Genomic DNA, 23218 nt, shown 5'->3' on the forward strand with positions numbered 1-23218 from the left:
ACAAAAATATATTTGGATGGATCATTTTCACATTAGTAATACATACCTCCAGCTCACGTAGTGCATTGTCACACTCTTTCTGACCTGGTGCCTGCTGTGTGCATAGGGTGATAAGCTGGTTTATGCTCTCAGTTACAGCTCTGCAAAAGACAGATCATGTAACAGAGTCTATTTCATTCTGCCTCTAATCCCATAATTTACATAATGATTCAGACAATGCATGGCAATATTGCAAATAGAGAAACAAAAACAAGTTATTGGTGGTAGAATTGCTTGCTCACCTTGCTGCAGCTGCCAGCAAGTTTTTGGCACTTGGAGCTCCAGAATCCACAGAAAGTGATTTAGCAGCCAGGAGCAGCTTGCTGGAGGCCATTGAGATTGTCTTTAGATTACCTATAACCTGTATCTGGTCATCCTTATTCTGTAAAATATTAAAAAGAGGGTGATATTTAGTTCTAAAACTAGTGAGGTAACTATCCTGGGTGTGAGGTAAGAAGGATGCCATGACTGGGAGGCAGATTCCTGCTCTAACTCCTAGTTATTATGTCTGGTGCTCATCCAGCAGCTGATTTCCCACTGCTACTCCAGAATAAAGAGTATACAGGTTGTACTATCAAATTACTGTGCAACTCTGTTACGTCTCTGCCATTGTTAGCTTATGCATTATTCAGATCAAGACTTCTACATTTACACAATGTTTTGAGAGCTGATGTTTAAATCTTACCTTTCCCCACCTTAAAGGGACATGAAACCCAAAACATTTCTCTTTCATGGTTTAGGTAGAACATACAATCAATTATATATATATATATATATATATATATATATATATATATATATATATATATATATATATATGCAGCCACCAATCAGCAGCTAGAACCTATGTTATTTGCTGCTCCAGAGCATGCCTAGATGAACCTTTCAGAAAAGGATAACAAGAGAAGGAAGAAAATGAAATAGTAAAAAGTAAATTGAAAAGTTGTTTAAAATTGTATGATCCGTCTAAATCATGAATGTCTAATTATGACTTTACTGTCCCTTTAAGGATAACAAATAAGAATAACCTGCATCATACCCTGCTACACACAAAATAATGTTCCATATATTTACACACACACACACACACACACACACACATATATATATATATATATATATGTAAAGCCTTAAATTGGGTAATCCTAGCATTACACGGGTATATACTAGGATTACCCAAGTAGCTCTGGGTAAAGTCTGAAGTAACATCATAAATCTACTCAGAGTGCATCAACTCACTTCATCAAACATATTCACATCTTCTATATATTTGATATAAAAAAAAAATGCTGCTTTTTAGCACATTTCAATAACAAATACATTTATGAAACATATACATAATGCACTTACAGGCATATATATGATCCATCTTGCTGGCATTATACCAGTATATCTAACCTGTGTCTGGCCAGCCATCTCAATGCCAGCATCAAGAAACTCATCAAAATCCTCACTGAATTTGCCCGAGGCAGCTGCCAGTTCCCCACTTTGCCCTCTTGAAGCATGAACCACTTCCCCTGCTGACTGGTTCAGACCTTCAGCTGCCTGGTTCAGTTCACTCTGGGCCTCTTGAAATGACTTAGTGCTTGGAGGAAGCTACGGAAAGAGAGAAGAAGTGAACTGAAGTAACAAAATAATTGTGAGAAATTGAGCATTTGTAAACGTAATGTTGTACCTGTAATGTGTATGTAATTACAACAAAATGAAGCATAATACACCCAGTCTACTCTTACAGTTGTTGGTACATACATATGCACTTAATATTAATGACAAACACATTATTTGCTAATCATACAGTTTGGTACACAATCAGACACCAACAGTAATATTGCAAATAGCCTAAAAATTGCATTTATAATTTAAAGCACTCCTTTAATAATAAGAAATGATTATATTAACATTGACATTTATGAGCTAGAGCCTTTAGGACACTCGGTGACTACTACGGTGTCTTTGTTTTCAGGTTTTACACTATTTGCTGAACAGGCGAGTTAGAAACCTGAAAACAACACTGTAATCGCTTTTCATATCTTAGAAAGTACATTGGGGAAACAATGACCAAACAGTGCATTTCACCTGCCAGAAAACTTACTGAATCCACAAGCAGCTTCTTGCTGGACTCCCCAATGCTCTTCAAAGCCATATCCACATCCTTCTGCCCAGGCAGACAGTTCACACAGTTATTCAGGGAATGTGAAACAGATTTGGCCACCTTTGAAAAATAGATGCAATTATTATGCTGTATTGTGGCTGCTCATGTCCCAGCCGATTTGGTAACCACTATTTTTTGCATTTACAACATTTTTACAAAGTTAACTGAACTGTTATATACATGGTGTGCATGTGTATGTGTTTTTTATATTTATTTATATATATATATATATATATATATATATATATATATATATATATATATATATATATATATATATATATATATATATATATATATATATATAAATATATATATACACACACACACACACACATATATATATACACATACATACACACACATATATATATATATAAATATAAATAAATATAAACACACACACATATACACATACACACACAGGCCTTGAAATTTCCAATCCAGTGGTCCAGAGGTCCGGGATAACTTGTAAATTGCAGCAGGCGACTTAGAAATTTGACTTTTTCCTGTCTTTAACATTGAGTGGACTATTAAAGGGACATTAAACCCAAATTTTTTCTTTCATGATTCAGATAGAGAATATCATTTTAAACAACTTTCTAATTTACTTATATAATCTAATTTGCTTCATTCTCTTGATATTCTTTCCTGAAAAGCATATCTAGATATGCTCAGTAGCTTCTGATTGGTGGCTGCACGTATTTGCCTCATGTTATTGGCTCACCAATGTGCATTGCTATTTCTTTAACAAAAGATATCTAAAGAATGAAGCAAATTAGATAATAGAAGTAAATTGGGATGTTGTTTAAAATTGTATTTTCTGTCTGACTCATGAAAGAAAAATGTTGAGTTTAATGTCCCTTTAAGTTTCTCCCTCAGGGCTAGTAGCTTTTATCCCATGACTAGTAAACCATAGTGATATTTTTTCATCCCTATGTGTGTGTGTGGCTTATCCACTGGCTTTATCCATTTCTTCAAAAGCAACAGTAATAGAATCAGCAACTTCACAACTAGAGTCACAATATACAGAATGTTTAACAGCAGAAAGTTTAAAACAATAAAAAAGTCAAAAAATGAAACATGCATGGGTACATTTCAATTTGAAATATAAGCATATTTGCAATATACTTCTAGTAAAAGTTATTACTGTTTGTCAGTGGCATACTCACATATGCTGTGAGGGCCGTGCACCAGTATTCAAACACCCTGCTTGCTCAGTGAACTGGCAGTGGTGTTTATTGCTTCTGAATATGTAATTTGTGTTATACAAGCCATTACTGACTTTCATAGAAGGTGTGGTGTTTGAATACTGATGCACAGGATATGTACATATGCTGCATTAAAACAGTAATACCTTTTTACAGAAGCACTTTTGCAAATGGAAGTATATTTTAAAAATGTGTCTATTTCAAATTGAAATGCACCAATGCACATTTAATTTTTACCTTTCTATTCCTTAAAGTGAAGGTCCATTTTGATGAATTAGTGCCCGGTTTTTAATAAACCTATTAAAAACAAGGACACTTTAATTCATCAAAATTGACATTTCACTGTTTTCTTCAAAAACGTACCTTTTAATCCTTAATGCCGCTCCAGCGATTCCCTCAGCCGTCGGAAGCCTCTGCAGACGTCAGAAATTATGAATCAGGCTTCCTCCAATCACAGCTTCCCCCCCGGGGGAATCTTGGCCTGATGCAACGCTGTGATTGGAGGAAGCCGGATTCGTCATTTTGGACCCGCGAAGACGGCTTGCGACGGGTGGAGAAAGTACTGGAGCGGCTGCCAGGATTAAAAGGTAAGTTTTTGAAGAAAACAGTTCAATGTCAATTTTGATGAATTAAAGTGCCCTTGTTTTTAATAGGTTTATTAAAAACCGGGCAATAATTCATCAAAAATGAACCTTTACTTTAAATCTCAGAGTCTGTATCACATTTTTTTTGGAACTTAGACGAGGTGTTTTCCACAATTTTGACTGCTACATCTAGTGCAAAGATAATTTTGATATAACATGTGTGTGTGTATATATATATATATATATATATATATATACATACACACACTGTATATACATATACATACATACACACACATATATACATACATATATATATATATATATATATATATACACATATATATATATATATATATATATATATATATATATATATATATAGATATATATATAGATATACACACACACACGCACATTAACATAAACCTCAAACTGTACAAATCAGAAGATACAGGATTCAAGAGAACAAAATGCTGCCCCTGGGTTAGATGTGTGGATGCAAAACACACCACATAAAGAGAGTGGGAAGAGAAACTCTGTTGTGCACTAGAAACCCCAGCTTAGAAAATCTTCAAAGCAAATCAGATAAACTAATAGAAATACATTCAGTAGTAAAAGAAATGGAGAAAAAGGAAACTGCTCTGGAGAGAGAGGGAAGGGGCAGGAGGAGAGGTTTCTTGTGTTGACGGTTTGAAGTTTTCTGATCTCCTAGTAGATGGCTTACTATTAACTCAGTAGTCTGGAATCATCTCATAATTCATGAGATATGAAGTAAAATTCTAAAAGGTACTTATAATTGGGCTCTGGATTGACTGTGACCATGTTTGTAACTATTAATTAATGAGGAGCCTGGCTTATTTGTTTAATGTTTATTTTTGGAGTGATAGGCAATTTCAGAACATACTTTATTTTAAAGGTCTCAGTTAGGTTAAATCATTCTCATTTAGAAGCCTCTCCTCTTTCTAATAGTTTGTTTCTCTTAAGTGAGTGATCTCGTTATCTAAAGGATCAACTTAGTCTCCTTTCCAGTAAGCAGTTTTCTGTGTCTGCTGGTTTATTTTTGTCTGAGATATCAGCGTGTATTTGCAGCCTACTTACTTTTCCTACTCTAAACCTAGTGTTTTAAATATTTGTCATTTCCACATTGACCGTGTAATACTTAGGTCATTTGACCTATTATTTTAAAAACAGATTTTCCCCTTTCCATTGAGTAGATTACACGTCTTTAGTTTATTTATGGCAGACGTATCGGTACAGAATCAACATATGCCCTTTTCTATTATTCTAAAACTGGTAGAGTAAATAATTGCACTTTTTTCAACCTTGTGATATCTAGAGGGTCATATGAGCTCCTCTTTGTTCATACACATGAATGCAACTTTTCTACTTCGCAGTGCAATTTATTTTTTGCTGCATTAAAGGATATCCTTTCAGGGATTAAAAATGTTATTCCAAGCTGGCTTGTTTTAACCACAGCCTTTTTTTTATCAGTTGCCACGAGATTAGTTTACCTAGTAACGGCAGTTCCCAGACACTTCTCTTTTTTAACAGCTCTAAAATCTACAGCTACAATGGACTAATGATAGAGTTATTTATGAAAGTTTTTTGCTACAGCATGAATACATTTTATAATTGCTATGTAGTTTACAATTATGCTAATTTGCAAACCATATATTTCCCATAATATTCTTACACTTCAACATAACTTACTACTAATGTTTTAATTTTAGACAATGATTTATTTCTCAGAGGGAAACAAACATCCACAACTTCTTTCTCTTTAAAGAGATCAGAAAGTATTGCTGCTCACCTTAATGTAAATGTGTTAGATGGGGATGCTACTTCTGAATAGAAAGTTCAAAACCAAGATCATAATTCTGTTGATCACAAGAATAACCTACTGATCTTCGGTTTATAAGGTAACATACAGACATAAAGTAACATAAAAAGTAACATACAGACACAAATGAAACATACAGACATAACTGTAACCTACAGAGATAAATGTAGCTTACAGAGATAAATGTAGCTTACAGGCCCGATGATAGTGCAACGAGGCGTGAAATATTCTAAGGGATCCGCCGCTATCTCAAGCGAGCTTGTCAGAATATTCCAAGCTCCCAGCATTGCGGTATCGCCAAGAAGCGCTTACTATACATGCCATTGGTCGGCGGTGCTGGCTTAGGCAATACCCAGCATCGCCAACCATATTGGCGATGTATAGTAAAGGATCTCCAGAATTGCACTGCCGTCTGCCTAAACACTAATCCTAATACCCATAAACCGAAGTACTCTAAGATCGCCCACTAACACTAAACTATTAACCTCTAAACCGCCACATACCCACTGCAAGTCCTATCCTATTAACCCCTATGCAGCCACATACCCACTGCAAGTTGCTATTAACCTCTAAACTGCCACATACCCACCCCAAGTCCTTACTTATTAACCCAATATGCCGCCACATACCCACCACAAGTTCTATCTATAAACCCCTATGCCTCCACATACCCACCGCAAGTACTATCTATTAACCTCTATGTTGCTATTACCCTCTATACCGCCATAAACCCCAAACGCAAACTAACCCAAACACCTAACCCCCCTCTAAACTAAACACATAAGTAAAAAATATTTTAAATAAATCTTTTTAAAAAATTTAAACAAGAAACAAAACTTAACCGAAAACCCCCAAACTAATTCTAACCATACTCTACCCAACTTCTAACCCTCCTCTAAAACTAAACCCCCTATTTTAAAAATATTTTTAAAAAAAGTAAACAATTTATAATTAATAAAAACAAACTGAAAAAACAAACAAACAAAATCTTAACACCTAACTAATAACCCTACTAAGTTACAAAAAATAAAAAAGCTAACTTACAAAAAAATAATAACTCCATTATCCAAGATAAAAAAAGAAAATTTATGCTTACCTGATAAATGTATTTCTTTTTTTGACACGATGAGTCCACAGATCATCTTAATTACTATTGGGAATACCTCTCCTGCCCTGCAGGATGCGGCAAAGAGCACCACAGCAAAACTGTTAAATATCACCTCCCTTCCCTCACAACCCAGTCATTCGACCGAAGTAAATGAGAGAAAGGAAGTAATAAGGTGCAGAGGTGTCTGAAGTTTAAAATAACCAACAACCTGTCTAAAGAACAGGGCAAGCCGTGGACTCATTGTGTCAAAAAAGAAATACATTTATCAGGTAAGCATAAATTTTCTTTTCTTTTTAATGACACGATGAGTCCACGGATCATCTTAATTACTATTGGGAATCAATACCCAAGCTAGAGTACACAGATGATACGGGAGGGACAAGACAGGGAACCTAAACAGAAGGCACCACTGCTTAAAGAACCTTTCTCCCAAAAGCGGCCTCAGCCGAGGCAAAAGTGTCAAATTTGTAGAACTTTGAAAAAGTGTGAAGAGAGGACCAAGTTGCAGCCTTGCAAATCTGTTTCGCAGAAGCTTGATTTTTGAATGCCCATGAGGAAGCAACAGCCCTCGTGGAATGAGCCGTAACCCTCTCTGGAGGCTGCTGGCCAGCAGTCTCATATGCAAAACGTATGATACTCTTCAGCCGAAAAGAAAGAGAAGTAGCCGTAGCTTTCAGTCCCTTACGTTTTCCTGAGAAAACTACAAACAAAGCATAAGACTGACGAAAATCCTTAGTTGACTGCAGGTAGAATTTTAGGGCATGAACCACGTCCAAATTGTGCAGAAGCCGTTCCTTCTGAAAAGAAGGATTAGGACACAAGGAAGGAACAACAGTATCCTGATTAATGTTCCGATCAGAAACAACTTTAGGAAGAAATCCTAATTTAGTATGTAAAACTACCTTATCTGAATGAAAAAAGTAAATTTATGCTTACCTGATAAATTCATTTCTTTTACGATATGACGAGTCCATGGATTTCATCCTTACTTGTGGGATATTAACCTCCTGCTAACAGGAAGTGGCAAAGAGCACCACAGCAGAGCTGTATATATAGCTCCTCCCTTCCCTCCACCCCCAGTCATTCGACCGAAGGTTTAGGAAGAAAAAGGAAAAGCCAAAGGTGCAGAGGTGACTGAAGTTTACAAAAAATAGGTATAAAATAAATCTGTCTTAAAAGAACAGGGTGGGCAGTGGACTCTTCATATCGTAAAAGAAATTAATTTATCAGGTAAGCATAAATTTACTTTTCTTTTACAAAGATATGACGAGTCCACGGATTTCATCCTTACTTGTGGGATACCAATACCAAAGCTACAAGACACGGATGAAATGGGAGGGACAAGACAGAGACCTAAACGGAAGGCACCACTGCTTGAAGAACTTTTATCCCAAAAACAGCCTCAGAAGAAGCAAAAGTATCAAATTTGTAAAATTTGGAAAAAGTATGAAGAGACGACCAAGTCGCAGCCTTGCAAATCTGCTCAACAGAAGCATCATTTTTAAAAGCCCATGTGGAAGCCACTGCTCTGGTAGAATGAGCAGTAATTGTTTCAGGAGGCTGCTGTCCAGCAGTCTCATATGCCAGGCAGATGATACTCTTCAGCCAAAAAGAAAGAGAGGTAGAAGTAGCTTTCTGACCCCTACGCTTTCCAGAATAAATAATAAATAATGAAGATGATTGACGGAAATCCTTAGTTGCCTGCAAGAAAAACTTCAAGGCACGGACAACGTCCAGATTATGTAACAGACTTCTTAGAAGAAGGATTATGACACAAGGAAGGAACAACAATTTCCTGATTAATATTCTTATTTGAAACAACCTTAGGAAGGAATCCAGGTTTGGTACGCAAAACCACCTTATCAGAATGAAATATAAGATATAATATAAGGCGAATCACATTGTAACGCTGAAAGCTCAGAAACTCTACAAGCTGAAGAAATAGCAACCAAAAACAAAACTTTCCAAGATAATAATTTAATATCTATGGAATGCATGGGTTCAAACTCCAGGGAGGAGTAATTGGTCTAAATACAGGCTTAATTCTGGATAGAGCCTGAGAAAAAGACTGAACATCTGGAACATCTGCCAAACGTTTGTGTAGCAAAATTGACAAAGCAGAAATCTGTCCCTTTAAGGAAATCACTGATAACCCTTTCTCCAATCCTTCTTGGAGAAAAGACAGAATCTTGGGAATCCTAACTTTACTCCATGAGTATCACTTGGATTCACACCAATAAAGATATTTACGCCATATCTTATGATAGATTTTTCTAGTGACAGGCTTATGAGCCTGTATCAAAGTATCGATGACTGAATCAGAGAATCCCCGCTTAGATAAAATAAAGTGTTCAATCTCCAAGCAGTCAGCTGCAGAGAATTTAGATTTGGATGTTGGAAAGGTCCTTGAATGAGAAGGTCCTGTCTCAAAAGGAAGTTTCCACAGTGGCAGAGAGGACATGTCCACTAGATCCGTATACCAAGTCCTGCGTGGTCACGCAGGCGCTATCAGGATTACTGAAGCTCTCTCCTGTTTGATCCGAGCAATCACGCGTGGAAGGAGAGGAAACGGTGGAAACACATAAGCTACGCTGAACGACCAAGGTACTGCCAAGGCATCTATCAGTTCGGCCTGAGGATCCCTCGACCTGGATCCGTAACCTGGAAGCTTGGCATTCTGATGAGATGCCATCAGATCTAATTGCGGTCTGCCCCATTGGCGAATCAATGAGGCAAACACCTCCGGATGGAGTTCCCACTCCCCCGGATGAAAAGTCTGACGACTTAGAAAATCCGCTTCCCAGTTCTCTACTCCTGGGATGTAGATTGCAGAGAGATAGCAAGAGTGGGCCTCCGCCCATCGGATTATCTTTGATACTTCTATCATCGCTAAAGAACTCCTTGTTCCCCGCTGATGATTGATATTGGCCGACTGGAATCTGATGAATTTGGCCGAAGCCAACGGAGGCCACGCCTGAAGCGCATTGAATATTGCTCTCAGTTCCAGAATATTGATTGGAAGTAGAGACTCTACCTGAGTCCAAACACCCTGAGCCTTCAGGGAATTCCATTCTGCACCCCAGCCCAGAAGACTGGCGTCCGTTGTCACTATCACCCATGAGGGTCTGCGGAAACACGTCCCCTGGGACAGATGATCCGGCGACAACCACCAAAGAAGAGAGTCTCTGGTCTCTTGATCCATATTTATCTGAGGAGATAAATTCGCATAGTCCCCATTCCATTGTCCGAGCATGCACAGCTGCAGTGGTCTGAGATGAAAGCGAGCAAATGGAATGATGACCATTGCCGCTACCATTAATCCAATGACCTCCATACACTGAGCCACTGATGGCCGAGGAATGGACTGAAGTGCTCGGCAAGTATTTAGAATCTTTGATTTTCTGACCTCCGTCAGAAATATTTTCATGTCTACCGAGTCTATCAGGGTTCCTAAGAAGGGAACCCTTGTCCGTGGAACTAGTGAACTCTTTTCTATGTTCACCTTCCAACCGCGAGTTCTCAGGAAAGACAACACTGTGTCCGTGTGAGATTTTGTCAGATAAGTTGACGCCTGAATCAAAATATTGTCCAGATAAGGCGCCACTGCTATGCCCCGCGGTCTTAGAACTGCTTGAAGGGACCCTAGAACCTTTGTGAAGATTCTGGGTGCTGTGGCCAACCCGAAGGGAAGAGCGACGAACTGATAATGTTTGTCCAGGAAGGCAAACCTTAGGAACTGGTGATGATCCTTGTGAATAGGGATATGAAGGTATGCATCCTTCAAGTCCACGGTAGTCATATATTGCCCCTACTGGATCATTGGTAAGATTGTTCATATAGTCTCCATCTTGAACGATGGAACTCTGAGAAACTTGTTTAGACACTTCAGATCTAAAATGGGTCTGAAAGTTCCCTCTTTTTTGGGAACCATGAAAAGATTTGAGTAAAACCCCTGTCCCTGTTCCAGTTTTGGAACGGGACAAATTACTCCCATGGTAGAGAGGTCTTCCCCACAGTGTAAGAACGCCTCTCTTTTTATCTGGTCTACAGACAATTGTGAAAGATGAAATCTCCCTCTTGGGAGAAAATCTTTGAATTCCAGTTGATACCCGTGGGTCACGATTTCCAATGCCCAGGGGGGTCCTGAACATCTCTTGCCCAAGCCTGGGCAAAGAAAGAAAGTCTGCCCCCTACCAGATCCAGTCCCGGATCGGGGGCTGTCCCTTCATGCTGTCTTCGTAGCAGCAGCGGGCTTCTTGGATTGTTTACCTTTATTCCAAGCCTGGTTGGGTCTCCAGACGGACTTGGATTGAGCAAAAATTCCCTTCCTGCTTTGTGGAGCAAGAGGAAGCAGAAGGCATTCCTTTAAAATTTTGAAACGAATGAAAATTATTTTGTTTACCCCTCATTTTAACAGACATATCCTTTAATTCAGGCCCAAATAGGGTCTTACCCTTGAAAGGAATAGCTAAAAGCTTAGATTTTGATGACACATCTGCAGACCACGATTTGAGCCATAACGCTCTGTGCGCTAAAATGGCAAATCCTGCATTTTTCGCAGCTAACTTAGCAATTTGAAAAACGGCATCTGTAATAAAAGAATTAGCTAGCTTGAGAGCCTTAATTCTATCCAAAATATCCACTAATGGGGTCTCAACCTTCAGAGACTCTTCTAGAGCATCAAACCAAAAAGCTGCTGCAGTAGTAACTGGAACAAAGCAGGCTGTAGGTTGTAAAAGAAAACCCTGATGAGTAAATCATTTCTTTAGAAGACCCTCTAACTTCTTATCCATAGGATCTTTGAAAGCACAACTGTCCTCAATAGGTATAGTTGTGCGCTTAGCCAGGGTAGATATAGCTCCCTCCACCTTAGGGACCGTTTGCCAAGAGTCCCGAACGGTGTCTGATATGGTAAACATTTTCTTAAAATTAGGAGGAAGAGAGAACGCTATACCTGGTCTATCCCATTCCTTTTTTACAATTTGAAAAACGGCATCTGTAATAAAAGAATTAGCTAGCTTGAGAGCCTTAATTCTATCCAAAATATCCACTAATGGGGTCTCAACCTTCAGAGACTCTTCTAGAGCATCAAACCAAAAAGCTGCTGCAGTAGTAACTGGAACAAAGCAGGCTGTAGGTTGTAAAAGAAAACCCTGATGAGTAAATCATTTCTTTAGAAGACCCTCTAACTTCTTATCCATAGGATCTTTGAAAGCACAACTGTCCTCAATAGGTATAGTTGTGCGCTTAGCCAGGGTAGATATAGCTCCCTCCACCTTAGGGACCGTTTGCCAAGAGTCCCGAACGGTGTCTGATATGGTAAACATTTTCTTAAAATTAGGAGGAAGAGAGAACGGTATACCTGGTCTATCCCATTCCTTTTTTACAATTTCCGAAATTCTTTTAGGAACCGGAAAAACATCAGTGTAAGTAGGTACCTCTAGATATTTGTCCATCTTACACAATTTCTCTGGTGGTATCAGAATAGGGTCACAATCATCCAGAGTGGCTAAAACCTCCCGAAGTAACAGGCGGAGGTGTTCCAGCTTAAATTTAAAGGACATGACGTCCGAATCTGTCTGACATAATATCTTTCCTGAATCTGAAAGTTCTCCCTCAGACAGCAATTCCCTGACCCCCAACTCAGAGCACTGTGAGGGTATGTCGGAAATAGCTAATAAAGCATCAGAGGATTCAGTATTCACATTAATACCTGACCTACTGCGTTTACACTGTAACACTGGTAATTTAGATAATACCTCAGTAAGGGTAGTGGACATAACTGCAGCCATCTCCTGCAGAGTAAAAGAATTACACGCACTAGAGGTACTTGGCGTCGCTTGTGTGGGCATTAAGGGTTGTGACACTTGGGGACAATTAGATGGCATATCCTGATTCTCTTCAGACTGAGAATCATCCTTAGGCACACTTTCTTTACTTAAAATATGCTTTTTACATTATAAAGCCCTTTCAGTACAAGAGGTACACAATGTAAGAGGGGGTTCCACAATGGCTTCTAAACACATAGAGCAATTAGTATCCTCAATGTCAGACATGTTGAACAGACTAGCAATAGCCACAATAGTCGTTAAACACTTTATTTATTGATTTAAACAATTTTTTAAAAACGTGTACTGCGCCTTTAAGAAGTAAAAAAGCGCACATTTTTTCCCAAACTGCCTAAAAACGTTAAATAACGCTGAGTAATTAACTACACATAATCAATAGTTATTGCACCCTAAGAGCAAAGGGTGAAATTAACCTCTAAAAGATATTTATAGCAAAACATATGTTTGACTTGAAAAAAATGACTCCTGCACCTCGCCACAGCTCTGCTGTGGCGCCCCTCCCCCAGGGTAATTCAAAGTGACTCGACAACGATCCGGTTAACAGAACCCCAGTTTAGGCCCAACCGGAGCTAATGCCTGCTGCCTCTCAGTCAGAGTAAACTGCGCGTCTGAGCGCGCGAAAATAGGCCCCGCCCATCATGGACGATGTTCGCATTAGACTGTACAACCGCACTGGGAAGCGGTTAGCAATAAAGCTATGTGGTCCCTTAAGCACAACATCAATATACAGCCATACTGATTATCTGATCTTTCCAAATAAAAACCGTTAAGCTGCCTCTCCCAGTGTCCCCTTATATATGCTGCTTTAAGCCTTTTTGCTGCTTTAAGCCCAGTACTATGTCATAAAATAAATAACACAGAATTTTCAATAATACCCTTTGTTTACAGGTCTACTGCTTACCCCTTCCCTTGCAGGGAAAAAATATCAGCCAGTTCTGATATACCAAGTCTCAGAAATAAAGGACTGAACATACCTCAATGCTGCTTGTAGCATGAAACCGTTCTCCACACTGAAGATTTCTCTTGTACTACCTTCAGAAGCTCTGTGGGAACCAACATGGATCTTAGTTACATCTGATAAGATCATCAACCTCAGGGCAGAAATCTTCTTCCATATCTCCCTGAGGAAAATAGTACTCACCGGTACCATTTAAAATAAAAAACTTCTTGATTGAAGAAACTAAAACTAACACCTCACTTTACCTCTTCCTAGTACAAACACAGGCAAAGAGAATGACTGGGGGTGGAGGGAAGGGAGGAGCTATATATACACAGCTCTGCTGTGGTGCTCTTTGCCACTTCCTGTTAGCAGGAGGTTAATATTCCACAAGTAAGGATGAAATCCGTGGACTCGTCATATCTTTGTAAAAGAAATAAGGTAAGGGAACTCGTACTGCAATGCCGAGAGCTCTGACACTCTGTGAGCAGAAGAAATAGCAACAAGAAATAAAACTTTCCAAGATAAGAACTTAATATCTAAGGAATGCATAGGCTCAAACGGAGCCCCTTGAAGAACTTTGAGAACCAAATTAAGACTCCATGGAGGAGTAACTGGCTTGAACACAGGCCTGATCCTGATCACAGCTTGACAAAAGGATTGCACCATCTGGAACATCTGCCAGACGCTTGTGTAACAAAATAGATAAGGCAAAAATTTTAACCCTTTAGGGAACTTGTCGATAATCATTTCTCCAAACCCTCTTGGAGAAAAGACAAAATTCTAGGAATCCTAACTCTACTCCAGCAGTAGCCCTTGGATTCACACCAATAAAGATATTTACACTATATCTTATGGTAAATCTTTCTAGTTACAAGTTTACGAGCCTGAATCATGGTCTCTATGACCGAATCTGAAAAACACTGCTTAGATAAAATTAAGCATTCAATCTCCAAGCAGTCAGCTTCAGAGAAACTAGATTTGGATGAAGGAAAGGCCCTTGAAGTAGAAGGTCCTTCCTTAACGGAAGTCTCCAAGGTGGCAGAGACGACATGTCCACTAGATCTGCATACCAAATCCTGCAAGGCCAAGCAGGTGCTATGAGGATCACTGAGGCCCTCTCCTGCTTGATTCGAGCAAAACAGGAAAACACTTCTGGATGGAGGTCCCACTCCCCCGGATGAAAGGTCTGCCTGTTTAGAAAGTCCGCCTCCCAGTTGTACACTCCTGGGATGTGGATCCCAGACAGACAGCAAGAGTGGGTTTCTGCCCACTGAATTATTTTGGTTACCTCTGTCATCGCCAAGGAACTCCTCGTTCCTCCCTGATGATTGATGTAAGCCACTGAAGTTATGTTGTCCGATTAGAACCTGATAAACTGGACCGAGGCTAACTGGGGCCAGGCCAGAAGAGCATTGAAAATAGCTCTCAGCTCCAGAATGTTTATAGGTAAAACCGATTCTGATTGAGTCCAAACTCCCTGAGCCCTTAAGGATCCCCAGACTGCTCCCCATCCTAGAAGGCTGGCGTCTGTTGTCACAATCACCCAGGATGTTCTGCGAAAGCAGGTTCCCTGGGAGAGATGATCTAGAGACAACCACCATTGAAGATATTTTCTTGTCTCCTGCTCCAGTAGTATTTGAGGAGACAAGTCCGCATAATCTAATGTTTAACTGCAGAGGTCTGAGGTGAAACCGAGCAAACAGGATGATGTCCATTGCCGCCACCATCAGCCCGATTACCTCCATGCACTGAGCCACTGATGGCCGAGGAGTGGACTGCAGAACTAGACAAGTATCGAAAATCTTTAATTTCCTGACTTCTGTCAGAAAAATCTTCATTGATAGGGAATCTATTATTGTTCCCAAGAAAGATACCCTTGTGTGAGGAACTAAGGAGCTCTTTTCCAAATTTACCTTCCAACCGTGAGATTGCAGGAAGGATAACAACATTTCCGTATGGAATCTTGCTTGTTGAAAGGATGGTGCCTGGATCAGGATGTCGTCCAGATAGGGCGCCACTGCAATGCCCCGTTACCGAAGCACCGCCAACAACAATCCCAGAACCTTTTAGAAAATTCTGGGGGCTGTAGCAAGATCCCTGTGAATAGGAACATGTAGGTACGCGTCCTTTAAGTCCACTGCTGTCATGAATTGACCCTCTTGGACCAAAGGAAGAATTGAACGAATAGTTTCCATCTTGAAAAACGGTACTCTGAGGAACTTGTTTAGACTTTTGTGATCTAAAATTGGTCTGAAGGTTCCCTCTTTTTTGCGAACCATGAACAGATTGGAATAAAATCCCAGACCCTGTTCCTGAATTGGAACAGGAACTATTACTCCCAGATCTAAGAGGTCTCTTACACAGTGTAAGAACGCCTCTCTTTTTGTCTGGTCTACAGATAATTTTGAAAGCAGAAACCTGCCTCTGGAAGGAAAACTTTTGAACTTTAGTTTGTATCCCTGGGACACTATGTCTACAGCCCAGGGATCCGGAACATCTCAAACCCAAGCCTGAGCGAAGAAGGAAAGTCTGCCCCCTACAAGATCCGGTCCCAGATCGGGGGCATGCCCTTCATGCTGTCTTTGATTCTATAGCAGGCTTCTTGGATTGTTTCCCCTTATTCCAAGACTGATTGGGTCTCCATGATGGCTTAGACTGTTCCTGCTTAGAAGCGGAAGAGGAAGAATTTCCCTTGAAGTTTCGAGAGGAACGAAAATGACTCTGACGTCCCTTCTGTTTATTTCTCTTATCCTGTTGGAGAAGATGACCCTTACCGCCCATAATATCTGAAATTATTTCCGTCAAGCTAGGTCCAAACAAGGTTTTCCTCTTGTAAGGAATCGCTAGAAGCTTAGACTTAGAGGATACATCCAAAGACCAAGGTTTTAACCATAAGGCTCTGCTTGCTAGAACAGAGAAACCTGAAATCTTTGCTCCCAGTTTGATAACTTGAAGGGAAGCATCCGTAATAAAGGAATTAGCCAATTTAAGAGCTTTTATCCTATCCTGGATCTCATCCAGAGAAGTGCCTGTCCTAATAGTATCAGACAACGCATCAAACCAATATGCTGCCACACTGGTGACGGTAGCAATGCACACAGCTGGTTCCCATTGTAAACCCTGGTGTACATACATCTTTTTGAGTAACCCCCCCTAATTTTTTGTCCATAGGATACTTTAAAGCACAACTATCCTCTATGGGTATAGTAGTTCTCTTAGCCAGAGTGGAAACCGCTCCTTCCACCTTGGGGACTGTTTGCCAAGCCTCCTTGACAGAGTCGGCTATGGGGAACATCTTTTTAAATATAGGAGATGGAGAAAAAGGGATACCCGGTCTCTCCCACTCCTTAGCAATGATCTCAGAAGCTCGGTCTGGTACCGGAAAAACCTCTATTGAGGAAGGTACCTCAAAATATTTGTTTAGCTTACTGGATTTCTTAGGATCAACAACGACCGTGGAGTCGCTGTCGTCCAATGTAGCCAAAACCTCCTTAAGTAACAGACAGAGGTGCTCTAGCTTAAAGGGACAGTACACTGTAAAATTGTTTTTCCACTAATGTATTTTAAATGACTTGTTATACCAACTGCAGAGTATAAAATATTTGAGAAATTCCATTTTCATGCTTATTTGTGTATATGAAGTAGCTTATTTTGTGCTTTGAAACCACAGCCTATTACAATGGGTTGAACTTAAAGGTGATATCAGATCTCATTATGTTCTAAGTTTGTGTAAACAGACTTGCTTCCTTATCTTTTATTTGGCTGGAAAACCACAGCTCAATACATAGAGAGAACAATGGAAAATGATAATTTTATTACTTAACTATCCTGCATCCCACTCAGAGTGTAATCTCTTCTGCTGGCTGTGTATACTTAGGCTATTCAATACTCCAGTATTAATTTGTTCAGTGTAGGTGGCGATACCACAGGCTAAATCAGCTATTTCAAATGCTGAAATAGGAGTAAAGGAGCTACTTGTAACCAATTTAATACACTCTAGCAGGTTAAAAGGATTATTGGGAATAATTTAAAGGGGAGAAATTTTTTGGGTGAACTGTCCCTTTAAACCTGAAGGATACCACTTCAGTATCAGCAAGAAGAATTACACTATCAGAATCTGAAATTTCACCTTCAGATGCTACTACGGTATCCCCTCCTCAGACTTCTGGGAGGGGCATCCGCAATAGCAATAACTGTGTCAGAAACCTTGGTTACTGAATGTCTTATTTTCCTCTTACACTTTCCTTTCAACATAGGAAAAGCAGATAACGCATCTGAAACTGCAGAAGACATGAGAGAAGCGATCTCTTTTAAATTAACCCCAACTGGAGCTAAAGAGGAAACGCAGGGCACTGCATGTGAGGGTGGTAAAATTTGGGATGCTTGAGGAGAAAGCTGTGACATATATTGAACATTATCATTGGATTCCTGACCAGCATCCTCCTTAGAAAATGTTGGCTCAGGAAATATTTTATCCCTGTAGCTTAAAAGTCCTCTCAATACAAGAGGAACAAAAAGGAATTGGTGGTTCCACATTGGCATCAAAACAAAAAGAGCAGGTGACATTTTGCAAAGCCTCTTGGTCCATTCTTACTCTTAACGGATCAAACTAGCAATCAAAAGTGCAATTTTTAACAAAAAGAAAAATTGACAAAAAAAGTTACTGTCTCTTTAAAACTTAAACCGTAACTTTTTTACTATAAACTGCAGAATGCGGTAAACAGATACTTAGAGAAAAATAACAAACACCTCTACACCTCAGCTCTATGCTGAGGTGCCTACCTGCCCTGGAACACAGGAGATAAGTCCCTTTAGCAATCTAAATGATCCGTAATCCAGCAGGAAACGATCACAGTCGAGATCCGCTCCTAGAGACGCTTGCCTCACATGAACCCAAGCGCTTCTAGTCGGCCTGTAACTCTGTCACCTCCGTACACTAAATAAAAATGGCGTGTAATGCTGAAATTACCACCTCACTTAGCTGCGCCCCTCGTGGGCGTCTCTAACTAACAATCTCCAGGTCGGTATTTTTCAAGTTTAACCTCCGGGAGAAGTGGAACCACCATAGAAATTCAAATAAGCAGCAATCTCAGCCCCAGTGCCTGCTATGCTGTCTAAGAGTCCCCTCCAATAAGGAGAAATAAAATGTCCCAAGAGAAATAAAGAGCTTATAAAAAACTGCCCTTTCTTTCCTCCTTAGCAAATAAAGTGATGTCTTCCTAGAAATAATTAAAGTCAGCACTTTCCTGACAAATACCCAACAGCAAGGCATCTCACCCGGCTTGAGAGGTCCTCTCCCTCACATAGGCCTGTGGACACAAAAAGGCCTGAGTATTTCCCCTCAGGCTTTCATAATCAGCGAAGAAAAATCTATGAGAGGCGCAGTGAGAATTATGTCCCACCAGTTCCCATTGCTCTAAAGTCACGACTGCTCTACTGAAGAGACTGATATGGACTACGGCTACACCCTAGGACAAGGCAGCACAATCTTGCACCACTTTCGAAATAATAAACTCTTGATTGAAGAATTTTAACTAACACCTAACTCTACCACTTCCTAGCACTAACATAGGCAAAGAGAATGACTGGGTTGGGAGGGAAGGGAGGTGATATTTAACAGCTTAGCTGTGGTGCTCTTTGCCGCCTCCTGCAGGGCAGGAGAGGTATTCCCAATAGTAATTAAGATGATCCGTGGACTCATTGTGTCATTAAAAAGAAATAGTTATACTTAACACTAAACTACATGCCCCATAAAATAAAATCCCCCAAAATAAAAAAGTGATCTAAGTTCTTTTGCCTACATTAAAGTAACCCCCACCCCCCCAAATAAAAAAAAATCTAATTGTAAAAACCTAGCCTACCAAATAAAAATAAAAATAACAAAGCCTATTCTTAAAAATAAAATAACACCCCCAAAAAGCCAATTTAACCCCAAAAGAGTTAATCACAGTTAATGGGGAATCCGGCTTCTCTTGATGCAATGTTAGGCGCATCTTCATCCACGATATAGGCACCTATCTTCGCGGAGGTGGCTTCAGCCACCTCCACACCTCATCTTTTCTTCAGCTCCTCACCGCACACTGAAAACACTGAATCGGGAACCGCAAAATATAGGGGTACCACTTAATTCCGATTAGCTGATTTCAAATTTTATTTTAATTAGCCAAGAGCAAGAACTTTTTTTAATTTAAATTCTAATTATCCTTTTCTATTGGATGATTATAATTTAAATTTAAATTAAACAAAATGAAGGTAGAGGGTTTTATATCTTTTTTATTTTTGCAAAAGAGCTTAGATCACTTTAGGGCAATACCCTACCAAAGGAGGGCTCCCTGAAGAAAAGAAGATGTGTAGCGGAGGAAGAGACCGCAGCAGTCTGCCTCTGCAAAGATGTGCCCCTGGGATCTGGTGCCTGGATGAAATTGTTCCTTGCCATTGAAGAAGATGTGGAGTGGAGGCAGCGGAAGAGGCAGCTGAAGTCCGCCTCTGCAGCCATAAAGATGGGCCCCAGTGCCTGGACCTTGGATGAAGATGGGCCCAATGTCAGATCAAGAGAAGCCGGAGTGCTCATCAACTGTGAATAACACTTTTGGGGTTATATAGGTTTTTGGGGGTGTTTTTTTTTTTAATTTTAAGAGTAGTATTTGTTATTTTTAATTTTATTTGGTAGATTAGGTTTCTACAGTTAGATTTTGTTAATTTGGGGGGTTACTTTAATGTGGTTTTGTTTTTAACTTTTTTGTTGTTTTTGCAAAAGAGCTAAGATCACTTTAGTACAATGCCCTACAAAAGGCATGTAGTTTAGTGTTAGGTATAATTAATTTTTATTTTGTATAATGGAGTTTATTATTTTTTGTAAGTTAGCTTTTTTTTATTATTTATTGGTAACTTAGTGGAGTTAGTTTAGAGTGGAGGTAGGTGTTAGTGTAGTTCTAGTTGCATTGGGAGGAACATTTTAGGCCTAAATCTACTAAACACCACCCATGCCTGAATGGGGGTTGATTGGGTGATTATTGTAAGTTAGTATTTTGTAGGCTATAATCAACTAGCCAACCCCCATACCCGTATGGGGGGGGCGATTATTCATGGTTACCTGTATGGGGGTTGATTAGGTGAGTAGGTTAAGGCAGCTTATGGGGTTAATAGTGCATTTATCTACAATTTTTAAAACATGCATTCTTATGTCTGATGCATATTCTTTTAATAATTTTTTATAAATTATTATGTATTTATTTTTTTATTATTGTGTTTTTTATTTTAAATATAAATATATATTGTAAAATGTATATTCATGGTACAAAAAGCATTAGTGTTACAATTGTTTTATTGCATAACAGGCACACAGTTATGTGATACTATAATTATAATGTGACTGTCTTTTATAACATAAATATCTATTTTAAAAATATATTTTTATATAAATGCATCAAGCATATATCTACATTTTAATTTATATATCCAATACTTAAGCTAATATAAATTATACATGACAATGTATCGTATTTCAAAGATTGTAGATATAATGTAGTCAGACCTTGCATTGATATTTAATATTTAAATAGTTATGCATGTATATTGTACTGCATGTATATAAGTATTGCATATAAATTAAAATGTGTTTATGTAAGCTTGTTGTGTTTATTAGTGATAACAGATATATATGTTAATTTATATTTTTGTTATAGTAGTCAGTATCATTAAATTATATATTTACATAATAGGCATGCAGTTATGTAGATCTATAATGTTAATTTTACTGTCTTTAACTAGTAATAACAAAACACAACAAGCAGCATTAATTACATTTTAAATTTACATGCACATATTTAAACATTATGCATTGTACATAACAATGCATAATTTAAATATTGAATATTTATGTGTAGGGCCTTACCTTCTACAGTTCGTTTTAGGTTATTGCAGATTAGGGATCAATGTTTACATAATATGCTTTAGCATGTATTGTAGTTATTTTCAAACTAATTTAATGTTTTCTTATTATTTTAATTATAAACATATATTTTCAAATATATATTTATGTTTGAAATAATAGCAAGCAACCATTAAATCCCTTTTAACCCCTCAAGGAACGGGCATTTCAGACAAAAAAATTCTCAAAAAGACCAGAGCAGAGTCTTTTTTATATTTACCTATCAAAACTATATTTTTTTTAGTAGACAATCCAAAGTATTGATTTAGGCCCATTTTGGTATATTTCATGCCAACATTTCACTGCCAAATGCGATCGAATAAAAAAAATAGTTAACTTTTTCACAATTTTAGGTTTCTCAGTAAAATTATTTACAAACGGCTTGTGCAATCATGGCACAAATGGTTGTAAATGCTTCTCTGGGATCCCCTTTGTTCAGAAATAGCAGACATATATGACTTTGGCATTGCTTTTTGGTAATTAGAAGGCTGCTAAATGCCGCTGTGCACCACACTTGTATTATTCCCAGCAGTAAACTGGTTAATTAGGTACCTTGTAGGGTTAATTTTAGCTTTAGTGAAGAGATCAGCCTCCCACCTGACACATCCCACCCCCTGATCTCTCCCTGACCCCTCTCAAACAGCTCTCTTCCCTCCCCACCCCCCAAAGGTATGCCAGTATAAAAATAAGTTTTTTTAAAAACATTTTTTATATATTTTTTGTAGGGTAGTATCCCCTGTACCTCACAACCTCCCTGATCCCCCCACAAACAGCCCTCTAACCCTCCCCCCTCTACCTATTTGCTGCCATCTTAGGTACGGGCAGCTGTCTGCCAGTACCCAGCTTGCTGCAAATTAGGCAATTTTTTTTTTAAATACCCATTTTTTCTGTAGTGTAGCTGCCCCCCCTCAATACCCCCCCTTCCAGATCACTTTCTGTCAACAGACACCACATAGGATCCGCCTCATTGCCCCTCCTCCCCTCTCAATGACACAGTGGTATACCTAGGTGCCTAATCAAATTGCCGATAACATACTAAAAGATTTATGTAATCCCTTAAACCCTACTCGATCGACACCCCTTTTATGAAGTGGTGGTTCGGGGCTCAATTCTGGTCCGGCACTAAGTTGCAGGAACCTGGATATGCCGAGGTGGTTTAGCCGATCCTCCGGTGGTCGTCGTCGGTGGACCGGGGCTCGATCCTGGTCTGGCACTGAGTTCCAGGAGCCCGGATAGGCCGAGGAGGTTTTGCTGGTCCTCTGGGGGTCAGCCACTGGCTATTTCGCACATCTCTGTGACACGTCATTTAAACATTGATGATAACTTAAGCGACATAGCTTCATAGTTATAATAAGGAGGTTTATTACTTATAGTTTATTATATTAGTATTTTTTTTTAAAGTAGGCAGTTAGCTGGGGCATTCCAGGGGAGTTTAGATTACAGATTATGCCAGTGTATGTGGTATTAGAGACTTAGCTGGGCGTTCCGTGGGGGGTGTAGATTAGGTGTGACGTAGGTATAGGCGGTCAGGGGACAATAGCTGCGCAGTGCAGGGGGAGTGT

At 39.2% G+C, this 23218-nt stretch overlaps 1 protein-coding gene across 2 annotated transcripts in view; it reads right to left on the reverse strand.

Moving 5' to 3' along the window:
- TLN2 (talin 2) overlaps positions 1-23218 on the reverse strand; it is a 637355-nt gene that overhangs the window by 153185 nt on the left and 460952 nt on the right. For both annotated transcript variants that reach the window (XM_053717305.1, XM_053717304.1), the window contains exons 29-32: positions 2132-2251; positions 1438-1635; positions 282-421; positions 47-140 (exon numbers count right to left, since the gene is read on the reverse strand). In XM_053717305.1, coding sequence (XP_053573280.1) covers positions 47-140; positions 282-421; positions 1438-1635; positions 2132-2251 — 552 coding nt within the window. The remainder of the gene's footprint in view (positions 1-46; positions 141-281; positions 422-1437; positions 1636-2131; positions 2252-23218) is intronic.

This window comes from Bombina bombina, chromosome 6 (genome assembly GCF_027579735.1).
Source record: "Bombina bombina isolate aBomBom1 chromosome 6, aBomBom1.pri, whole genome shotgun sequence".
NCBI lineage: Eukaryota > Metazoa > Chordata > Amphibia > Anura > Bombinatoridae > Bombina > Bombina bombina.